Source organism: Carex rostrata, chromosome 18 (genome assembly GCF_964058835.1).
Source record: "Carex rostrata chromosome 18, lpCarRost1.2, whole genome shotgun sequence".
Taxonomy (NCBI): Eukaryota; Viridiplantae; Streptophyta; class Magnoliopsida; order Poales; family Cyperaceae; genus Carex; species Carex rostrata.
In genome coordinates, this window is record NC_135935.1 from 527604 (window position 1) to 539165 (window position 11562).

An 11562-nucleotide genomic window follows, 5' to 3' on the forward strand; every position below is an offset into this window, starting at 1 on the left:
GGCACCATTGGATCAGTGATTTTCAAAGTGGCTTGATAAATAGTAAAAATTTTCCAAAAATGTAAAATTTGATCTCCAAGCACATATTAATATCGAGAACGAGATGAACGGTTTGGATCGGTTATTTGGACTTTGAATCTAGTGATTTATAGTCTAATGCACAAAGATGCCTATGCATTGCAGTGTATGGTAGACTTACTATATATATATATATATATAGAGAGAGAGAGAGATTGACTAATATGCTTTCGGTAGCATACGGGCTGAAGTGCTACCGGTCCAAATTTGAAATTTCAAAATCCAAAAAGTCGATCTGAACCGTTCATCTTGTTCTCCATATTAATATGTGCTTGGAGACCAAATTTTACATTTTTCTGAATTTTTTTACTATTTATTAAGCCACTTTGAAAATCGCTGATCCAACGGTAGCACTGTTTTTGTTAAGCCACCGTTGGATCAGTGATTTTCAAAGTGACTTAATATATAGTAAAAAAATTCAGAAAAATATAAAATTTGGTCTCCAAGCACATATTAATATGGAGAACAAGATGAACGGTTCAGATCGACTTTTTGAATTTTGAAATTTGAAATTTGGACCGGTAGCACTTCGGCCGAAGTGCTACCGAAATCATATTAGTCAATCTCTCTCTCTCTCTACATTACTTGTAAAGTAGATCAGTTTTAACAGCTTGAATTAGTTGTTTAAAGTCAACCCAATAAGTTATTTAGTTAACTTTACAAAGAAACTCGGTAAGCTTGAGATCACTCTGGTTGTACTCTATTTAAGCTTCAAAAGGTTATAATTTATATCACGTAAATTGTTCATATCTAAATTCACAATAATTTTATCTAATATGTAAAATATTTTACCGCATTTTCTTTTGTGAATAATTGTAATGAAGTTCAAGCGAGAGTTCAAATTAGTAAAATACTTACTTTTAGAGCATTTATCTAGTAACATAAGTTATAAATAATTTTATCGTTAAGTATATGTTTTTTTATTTGAAAAAAAATATAAACATTTTTATAAAAGTACGTCACAGATACACCGATATGCATGTAAGGAATACAAATAAAAATGCGAAGTTATCACTTCTTGCAGAAAGAAAAAAAAAAAAAGGCAACAAATGATTTTTTTTATTTTAATAATTTCAAAATTCAGATTTAAAGAATTGGTATGATTTCTATAAATTCAGCACCATTTGATGACCGGAATTTAAATGGAAACATAGAAGAACAACAATTAGGTCAGTAAATACTTACCTTTTACCTTTTTAATATATTTGTTGCCGACAACCTTAAAAAAAAATTAAAAAAATATTGCTGCATTTGAGCATTTCCTCAGTGACATCTTGAAAGAACCGCAACATTTTGATGGTTTCTACTATTTGTATAATTTTACTCACAATCATACCGGTGCTTCAATATCTTGAATTACAAAAACAAAACAAAAAACCAAAATGACATAATAACAAAATTATCCTTTCTCATGTTATCATCTAAAGCTTCCATCTACAATTAATTGTACACTTACTTTTCCATTAAATCAAAATTGTTTAGTTCAAATAAATAATAATAACATATATATATGTTCATGAGAAAAGTAATATATCACCTAATTTATTTGAACTAAACAATTAATTGTACACTTACTAATATAGGTGATACTAATAATAATTATTATAATAAAATGCGATACTAATATATCACCTATATTTTCCATTTCGTTTTAAAAATTGTAAAAGTTCATACAAAAAGACCGAGAAATAAATTAAGAAAAGAAAGCAAACCCATAAAACGGCCCCTATCCTGGACCAAAGTCCAAAGTCCAAAGCCCATCCCAAACGAAGATAAATTTACCGTATCTAATTTACACTTTTTTTGCTCTATTCATGGAGACTAAAATGTCGTTTTATTGTCAGATTTCAGTTATTTTGAATATATTTCTTTTTCTAATTCCGTCCGTGCATCCAAATTCGAATCTGCAGTGAATCCTGTGTGTGTCCGGACTATTTGGAGAGCATTTAATTAGAATTGGGCAGAGGCAGAGCAACCGCACTAGACCACTAGTGGTTGTACCAGTACCAGTACCAGTACCATGCAGATGTATAATATGTTAGATCTGTGCGCATCAACGGTCTGGCCCGTGTCCGTGAGAGAGATTAGATTTACTCACACTGTCACACACACACACACACACCAACAATTGTCTCCTCAATTAATTCACAGTACCATTTTTGGCGTGTAGTTACTAGTTAGCTACCAATTGTACGATATATAAAATTAAAGTTGGCCGTTATGGCAATTAATAATACCTTTATAAGTAAAATAAAGGTTCCTAAGTAGAACTAAAAAGACAGCAAGTCAGCAATTGTTGTGACATCAACGTACGTATGAGATTAAATTAACTATATGATTTGCAAACAAATATTTCATAGAAATTAATTATTTGTAATTATGGTCTAAATATTTTGCGGGATAATTTGGACGAAATTTCCTCAATTACTTTTGTTTAATGAAACTTATTTTTATTTTAAAAACGAATATATCATCCGTACGTATTGGAGGCACACACAGAAGTAACCACATAAAAACTATTTTCAGAAAATATATATATTATAATAGGCATTCAAAACTCCCACCGGTCATGAAAGCAGCTCACCTCCCGAACCTTCCAGCTTCCTACTGCTGCTCTCTATATAATATAAATAAATTCCATCTATTTAGTTGCACCCAAACACATCCGACCCCCAAAATAAATTCCATCTTCTTCCTCAGTAGTCAGTAGTCAGTAGTCAGTAGTAGCCTGTAATTAACCATGGTTGTCGAGGGCAACAATGGACCGGTTCCGATTGTGTATGGCCACAAACAATCAACCGTCGTACCCGCCTCGGTGACCGGCGAGGTGAACCATGACCTAACCAACATGGACGTAGCCATGAAACTGCACTACTTGAGAGGAGTCTACTATTTCAAAAAGAGTGAGATAATAGACTCTCTAACAGTACTCAGCATGAAGGAACCGATGTTCCCTTGGCTAGACATGTACTACCAGATCAGTGGTCGGATCAGGCAGCCAGAGGAGGCCGGAAACCGGCTGTTTGTCAAGTGTAATGATTGCGGCGTGAGGATTATTGAGGCGAAATGCAAGGTCACACTCGATGAGTGGTTAAGTGACAAGGAATTGCTGTCCCGGTGCAAGCACCTTGTACCGAGCAATGTGCTCGGCCCCCAGTTGTATTTCTCGCCTTTCACATATGTGCAGGTTAATTAATTGTACTCTCTATCTCTAGCTACCTCATCTATTTATAATTAATTATTTGTTTAGAATCATATACACAAATTTACATGCGCAAATATTAAATATATATACATGTTTTTGGAATAACTATATTTAATTATAGGGTTAATTTTAGACTTGAGAGAGGTGGGGCATATATATATATATGTCTATATATAATTCTGAAAAATGAAAACAAAAGATAATATGTATATAATGTTAACTTTATAAAGGGGAGTTGTTATCCGGCTCAAAAAAAAATTTCTTGTTAAACCTTAAACGCCAACCGGACATCTAAAAGCATATACTAAAAAAAATGTTATCGTCAAGAACATGTTTATCTATTCAATCGTCCAATTTAATTATAGAAAATATTAAATAGCCAGGAATTATGTAAAATAGTAAATAGTACTTTTGAAATAGCTGACGCATGACAGATTAGCTTGTTTGTTGAGTCAACACTTAGCTAGCTTAAGAAATCTTTGTGCTTTTATATATAAGAAAACAAAGTGGTTCCAATGGGTTCGCTCACCATCAGATCTGTTTTAAGATTCGTGCGCACGAATTTTAAAACATATGTAAAAGTTCGAGCGCGAATCTTAAAGCAGATCCGATGGTGAACGAATTTATTGGAACCACTTTAGATCCAATGTACATCGGACCCAAGCTGAACTCCTCTATCTGAAAGTCCAGTCTCGTCTGTTGGATAATGGCTGCGGATTGTCTAGGAGAATTTTTAATTTATAGAAAATATTATAAAATAATATATGAAAAGAGATATTATTTTTGCATCTTTCTTTATAAATTTTTGCTAGAGCTAGCCTTGCTACCGTTCATGCATCTTGACGTGGCAACCGGAAAAATAAAAGATTTGAATATGTCCGTACCGATTTCACGTCTAGAATTTGAACTGGAATAAATGCTGCGTCTTTCTATACATTGAAATTTACAAGTACTATTTATATTTTTTATATTATTTTATAATTTTTTATATGAATAAAATATTCTCTGTCTAGAAGCTGTAGAAGAAATTAACTTAAATTATTCTATTATGCGCTGATTGCAACATTGTGCAATTTTACAAATTCTCTTCACAAGTATTTTCTTGTTAGAAATTTGAACCCTCCTCTCTCTCTCTCTCTCTCTCTCTCTCTCTCTCTCTCTCTCTCTATATATATATATATATATATATATAGGAGTTCACATCCTCTCCAATACCTGTTAAGGGAATCTTTTACAATTAAACCATTTTTTTTTTTAACTCGTCATGAATCTCAAAGCCCAAAAAATATTGCCTCCTATTGCGGCCCGAATACCAAACCGGTTGAAATTTAATCTCAAATCGTAAACTGAGGGTGATCCTCTGCAATACCGGAGAGAATGCAGATTCTATATATATAGGGGGGGTTGGCTAAGATCAAAATGATAGTTTGTGAGTTTTGATGTAATAGTGTTATTAATTCGGTTTTGTGATTTTTAAAATTCAAATAGTCAATCTGAAGTGCTCAACATGTTCTTCATATTAAATGTGCTTGGAGCCTTGGGGACCAAATTTTACATTTTTTTTGAATTTATTTTTACTATTTATTATGAATTTTTAAAAATCACGGTTTTTCATTTTTTTTTTTATTATTCAAAATTGTGATTTTAAAAAATCCTTCAAATTTAGTAAAAAAAAAAAGGTGAAAAAAATTGTAAAATTTGGTCTTCAAACACATTTCAATATGAAGAACATGTTGAGCTCTTTAGATTGACTATTTGAACTTTGAAACCATAAAAATAAATTGATAGCACCGAAACTCAAAATGATCTTAGCCAACCTCTATATATAGAGAGATAGACTATCAAGTTTTGAGAAGTAAAGATTTTGTTTTACTTCCCACTTATACATTTTTAAAAGTCAAACAGTCAATCCGAACTTCTCAACATGATCTTCATATTGATATGTACTTGGAGACTAATTTTACATGTTTTGAAAACTTTTTATTATTTTTTGAGAATTTTTGAAAATCAGTTTTTTTTTTCAATTTTTTATTATTTTTTCTTTAATGAAAAAATGTGTGGTTTTTAAAAATTCTAAAAAAATAGTAAAAAATTCGGTCTCTAAGTACATATCAATATGATAATCATGCTAAAAAATTCGGATCAAACTGTTTGAACTTTGAAAATAAAAATATGGATGAGAAGTATATCTAGCTAGCGCGCGCACATATATCAATTAAATTCCATTGTATTTTTGGGTTTCACTATTTCACCGTCTTTATTTCTTATTTGTGTCTTATTTTTTTCCTTGGTGATATTTATCTCTCATTAATTTATGTGTATCCAATAAAGTACTGATATGGACGTGGCATCTTACAATCACGGTATGATTTTGGTACACGTGTCGTAAACTGGTAATCACTCCATGCAAAACCTTTATTTTATTTTTGTCAAATACGTAGATGCATGCATTACTTAATGCGGTACATTGTACATGTAGACATGTAGTGGCCCAAGCAGATGCCAAAAGATGCCAAAAGATGCAGACCTTCAGTAATTATGCGAGACCCACTCTAAACAAGAAGACAACCAAGAAAAAAAGATGATCTGTCTAATTAACAAAATAATTAATAAAAGAGAGGGAAATAATTAATTAATTTGGCTCGCGTGAAGAAACATCCTCAAAGTTTCGTATTGTAACCACATATGAGTTCTTCATTTTGTTCTCTTTCTGGTTGGATGGATTTATTGCGCTTTATTTTACTTTTTTTTTTTTGGAAATAAAGAACAGCAAATTAATTCTGATGTCGTGCCCTTTTAATGTTCGTGCAATTTGCTTTCAATAATATAAAAGTGTATACATAGTTACTATACTTCAATATTTATATATAGAAATTGTTCATCACCACATCACTAACTTCATTAAATATATATTTACTCAGTTTTATTAATTCTTTCCTTCTTTTTTTTTTTCTAATTAATAGTTTACAAAATTCCCCTGTGGAGGCTTGGCTATTGGATTGAGTTGGTCCCATGTAATGGGGGACCCACATTCAGCGGTGAACTGCTTCAACAAATGGTCACAGCTGCTCCAAGATATGAAGACTTTACGAGGCAAACCAAACCCTCTAAGCAAATTAGAAAGCAACAACATTTCAGCAGCAGACAAGGCGCCTGCTGATGTGGTGCCAAGTTCAGTGAAGGAAGCAGTAGAATCAGTGGGGGACACATGGGTGCTCCCAAACAGTTCCCAAATGGCCACCTACTCCTTTCAGATCAAAGATCACGAGCTCAAGCAATTGCAATCCAGAGAGGGTTTACAAGTGGGAGAATTTGAACTTATATCAGCCCTGTTGTGGCACACAATTGCAAAGGTATATATCTATCTACAAATGGGATGCTATATATCATCTACGTACCATTTCCTGTTGCCATGATTAGATAAAGAATATTGATAATTCATTAGACCTAACCACCAGTCCCTGTAGTTACGAATTATATATCGTCAGCATTTTTTATTTGGAATAAATCGATCGTAAAATTAATGTAACATATATAGTAAGACAGCAATTAATTAATAACATCAACTGTTTATCCCAATGCCAGGTAAGAGCAGGTAAAGAGGTCAACACAATAACCTTATTTAAGAATAATCTTTCTAGAAGCAACACAAGCCTAGCCAATGACCAGAGCATCAGTAGTGTGAAAATAGACTCTTCTCCCTCAAAACTAGACATTTCTGAACTGGCCATGGCAATATCCAAAGATGCCAAAAATGAGACCCAAATGGTAGAGGCATTTGTACAAGGAGAGAATGGCTACAAGGATTTGGTGGCATATGGTGCAAATCTCACCTTTGTTGACATGCTGGATTTGGATTTGTACGGTTTAACGTTGAAGGGGCAAAAGCCCGTGAATGTAGAGTACGCAATCGATGGGGTTGGAGAAGAAGGGTCAGTGTTGGTCATGCAAGGAAATGAGAATGATGCGAAGTTGGTGGTTTTGGTTTTACCAGAAAATGAATTGCATAAAGTCAAGGAAGTGCTTCCTATGAGCGTTCTGTGAATAAATTAAGTAATATATTAATGGACTAGTTATGGCCTTATGGGTTTATCTTTCATGCTTGTTAGGTTTGTCAAGATGGTTTTTCATGCTTGCCTGAGTTGTATAATTTGATATGCATGTGTGAAATATATGTTTTGAAAAGTTAAACATCTATCGGGTTGTTCACTGTGTGTGCTATTAGATATATATATATGGTGCAAGAGTTTATCAAATATTTGGAATTATTTATTTATTTATTTTTGGCTTGAATTTGAATCTAAATAATTGTTATGATCATGAATTTAAGCTAGATTGTGATGGGTTTCTGTATTCTTAAGCAGTTGCGTATGTGTGGAAAAAAACTTAATTTGATAAGTCAACTCAAAAATGGTTGTCTGCTTGTTTTGTCATTTAATTGTATGATATAGAAAGGTCAAGAACGGTTAGTAGTTGGAATTATTTAATTTGGTGAATCTAAGCTTGTATGAGATGTTTTGTTGGATAGTCCAACACTTTTGGTTGCTTTATGCTCTTTTTCTTTGAGGAGAGTTTGAATGCCTCCTACTTTTCATGTTTGTTGCATCTTATATTCTATATTTATGTTACTAAAATTTAAATTGTTATGACCTAGAGTAGAACAGGAGGGGGCAGCCGCTCCCCTGGATTTTGAATTTTAGTGGTGATCTATCAGTACTAATCGACTTTGCCCTTTGGAAATTTTTTTGCCCCCCTCTGGAAGTTTAATTTGTAATTTGGGTTAAATTTAGTGTTAAAATTAAAATAAATTTCTTGAATTATGATTGACAATTAGAATTATAAGTTAAATCATCAGAAATTATAAGTTAGAGCATTGAAAAATTAAGTCAAAGTATTATTTTTTTATTGAGTACCCAATTAGTTAATGGGTTTAAATCCGATAAGTTATTTAAACCCGATTCGATATTTTTTGTCCCCCTGACGAAAATCCTAGGTCCGCCCCTGAATATACTTGGAGACCAAATTTTATTTTTATTTGAATTTTTTTTTACTAAATTTGAGATAGATACAACTACAATGTTTCTGGACCATTCAAAAATAGTGATTTTGTACCTATCTAAAAAAATTAGTAACAAATTTTCAAAATATATATATAGAGAGAGAGAGAGAGACTAATGTGCATTCGAATGTATATGGGCCGAAATACATACGGTTCAAATTTGACTTTTCAAAATCCAAACGGTCGATCCAAACCGTTCATCTTGTTCTTCATATTAATTTGTGCTTGGAGACCAAATTTTACTTTTTTTCTAAATTGTTTTACTATTTATTAAGTATTTTACAAAATTGTTGATGCAACGGTGGCTTAACAAAATAGTAAAATCAGCAACCACCGTTGAATCAATAATTTTGTAAAATACTTAATAAATAGTAAAAAAATTCAGAAAAATGTAAAATTTGGTCTCCAAGCACATATTAATATGGAGAATAAGATGAACGGTTCGGATCAACCGTTTGAATTTTGAAAAGTCAAATTTGGACCGTATGTATTTCGGCCCATATACATTTGAATGCACATTAGTCACTCTCTCTCTCTCTATATATAATTTAATTTTTAAGCATATTTTAATATGAATGGAATGTTGATCATTTTGAATCGACAATTTGAATTTTAAAAATAGAGATATATAATATGATGTATGATAAAGTGTAAAAAGTATGAGATATTTGAACCCTTCTCTTTTTATTTATTATTATTTTTTTTTGGCATAGTGTGAAATGATATTTGTCGGAAGAGGTTACTTGATATGTGTTGGAATTTGAGATTCTGGCTAATAACTACTTTTATAAAATGTTATCCATCCTGGTTTTTAGTCATTTTACAATGATCTTTTAGACATGTTTTATGTTGTCTTACTTATTATTAGATGCACACTTATCTATTTCAACATAAAATAATTATTGAGAATTATCAGGTACTTTATACCAAGTCAAAAAATATTTAATTACTATCGACAATTCTCTAATCTTTCATACTTAATTTTCTGACCATCAAATTATTGTAACAACAATTGACTACTGTATTATGTATACTTGTAATTTAATACATGTGAAGCGACAAGCATTTGCTTCATTGGTGAAATTGCTTCCTGATAAACTGCAGTAGGATTTGTAAGCCCAGTCCAGTCAAGACATAGTGAAGAACATTCAAAATTTCTCTTATACTAGGCCGCAAAATTCACCGTGCGGCGTGCTCAGCCCAAAATAGGCCTATAAACCAATGCAAATCCTCTCGTGTATGCCTAAAGCATCTCTTTCCAAAACCCTAGAAATCTTCGACCGAGGGGGAAAGAAGCGGGACAGGTCCGAGCGGCTCTAGGAGAAAGCAGCGAAAATGGCGAAATCCCTTCGATCGAAGAGAAAGAAGAGACTGCGAACGCTAAGAAGAGAGATAGCAGAGCCCTTCTACGAGAAGAAGGAGGAGGCCAAGCTGGCCGCACAGGAGGCTGCGCTCGCCGCCGATAAACTCCCCGTTCGCCTTCCCCCGCAGTCCTCCATGGGTATGTACATCTCCGCCTCTCCTTCTCTCTCTCTGTCACTTGTTGTCTACCAAATCTTCATTGAGCTCCTTGTACTTGGGCTTTTGCAATTGATCAACTGGATATTTTAAATATCCATTATGATTAGGAGATTGTAGGGATTGATGATCTAACAACCTACTTTTGCAAAGAGTATCTTGAGAAATTTGCTTGCAAGTCGTTGGCAAGGGGCTTATTTTTAATTTCTACTTGGTCTTATTGTTCATTCATAAGCTGTTAGCCGGCATTTCATTGTGAATTTATATTTTATTTTTCTGTCTTAAAGTCGGAAAGAACTTAACCAAGCATAGAGATAGCAACCCTTTTTGGGTATTGTATTTTATATATATATTTTTAAAATTGATGAAAGAACTCAAGTAGACATTTGACAACAATACCTTGGGAATTTAATTACTTCCCATTATTTATGTTGATGAAAGGATGATTTGTGTGGTAGTAAAAATAAAAGTGACAATTTAAGAATTGATTTTGGAGTTTGAACTTGGGAGGTCAGTTTCATGTTTAAGGTTCTATGTAAATAAAAACAGTAACGTACACATCTTCTGAATTCTATTTTGATTTTTCTCTCAATTTCAACCAAGCAGATGTGGAGATGGGTGATGGAGGAAGCTTGTCCAATCGTCTATTTAAACCTGAGGGGGGAATTGGGAAGAAAAAGATAAAGAAGCTTATAAAGCTCAAAAAGGATTTAAGACTTGTTAAAAGAGGAAAACTCAAGTCAAAGAACGGTCAGAAGTTTTAGTATTTTGCCAGAAAGCTCCTAGTTATGTAGCTAATTATTTTACTTCAATTATGCTGTGTGCTTTCTTTTATTTTTCTCAGTAGCTTTTGGTGGTTGTGGCTATGTTTTACTTATATTGATAGTAATGCATCTTTCAGATTACTAGTAATGAAATTATGTTACTTAATAACTGTATCCGTGGATATGTTTTTGCAATAGGAGTTATGGTGCTGCATATCCTTACGTATGTTTCAGGAATCAAATTTACACGAGGAAGATATCAGCTGGTATTCTCTTTAGGTCATGTGAATATTGAGAAAAAAAAATCTAAAAATCTTTTCTGATGGTGGTTTTAAATTCATGGTCTGCATACTCTAGTCCTCTCTGGTAGTTTTTTTGTTTAACTGCACATTTTCATAGTGCCTAAGACAATGTCTTCCTTGTTTTCCACTGAAAATAGGAACTGTGAACAAAATCTTATCCTATGTCTCAAATAGGTAGGTAAAATGGTTAATTATATTTTGGGGGCATGCTTGCTACCTTGTGTTTCTCTTTATTACAAGTTTTGTTGTGTTCAAGGAACAGAACCTGGGATAAAACCTGAAAATAAACTAGCAAACAGAGAAATAGATATGTAGCACAACAATAGGATCAGCTTTGTTTAATAATATTCATTGCAACATTTTTCATGTATATGATACAAATTGCTATATTATTATTGGTACGATAACATTGCATTGCTTGGACTAGTTATAACAATTTATGAAGCAAAAGACTACAGTTTTATATGGGCTCGTTGCTCGTTGGTAGTCTGCCGAATAGCAAAATAATTGTGTTCGTACTCTGTTGAAAAGCGTCATCAACTAGTTTGAAATAGCATCAGAATAGTACTATTCTGTTTATTTCCAGTGGCCGCCTGTCCATCTTTTTGCTTGTAAATAAAGTACAAGTCAGCGATA

At 32.8% G+C, this 11562-nt stretch overlaps 2 protein-coding genes across 2 annotated transcripts; both read left to right on the plus strand.

The window, feature by feature from the left end:
• Positions 1 to 2686: 2686 nt before the first annotated feature.
• LOC144569437 (HXXXD-type acyl-transferase family protein) lies at positions 2687 to 7539 on the plus strand. The gene is made up of 3 exons (XM_078319787.1): positions 2687 to 3265; positions 6247 to 6636; positions 6869 to 7539. The coding sequence occupies exons 1-3, from the start codon at positions 2819 to 2821 to the stop codon at positions 7325 to 7327; spliced, it is 1296 nt and encodes a 431-aa protein (XP_078175913.1). The 5' UTR covers positions 2687 to 2818; the 3' UTR covers positions 7328 to 7539.
• A 2047-nt stretch (positions 7540 to 9586) lies between these two features.
• LOC144569484 (uncharacterized) lies at positions 9587 to 10840 on the plus strand. The gene is made up of 2 exons (XM_078319858.1): positions 9587 to 9843; positions 10467 to 10840. The coding sequence occupies exons 1-2, from the start codon at positions 9678 to 9680 to the stop codon at positions 10622 to 10624; spliced, it is 324 nt and encodes a 107-aa protein (XP_078175984.1). The 5' UTR covers positions 9587 to 9677; the 3' UTR covers positions 10625 to 10840.
• The last annotated feature ends 722 nt before the right edge of the window (positions 10841 to 11562 follow it).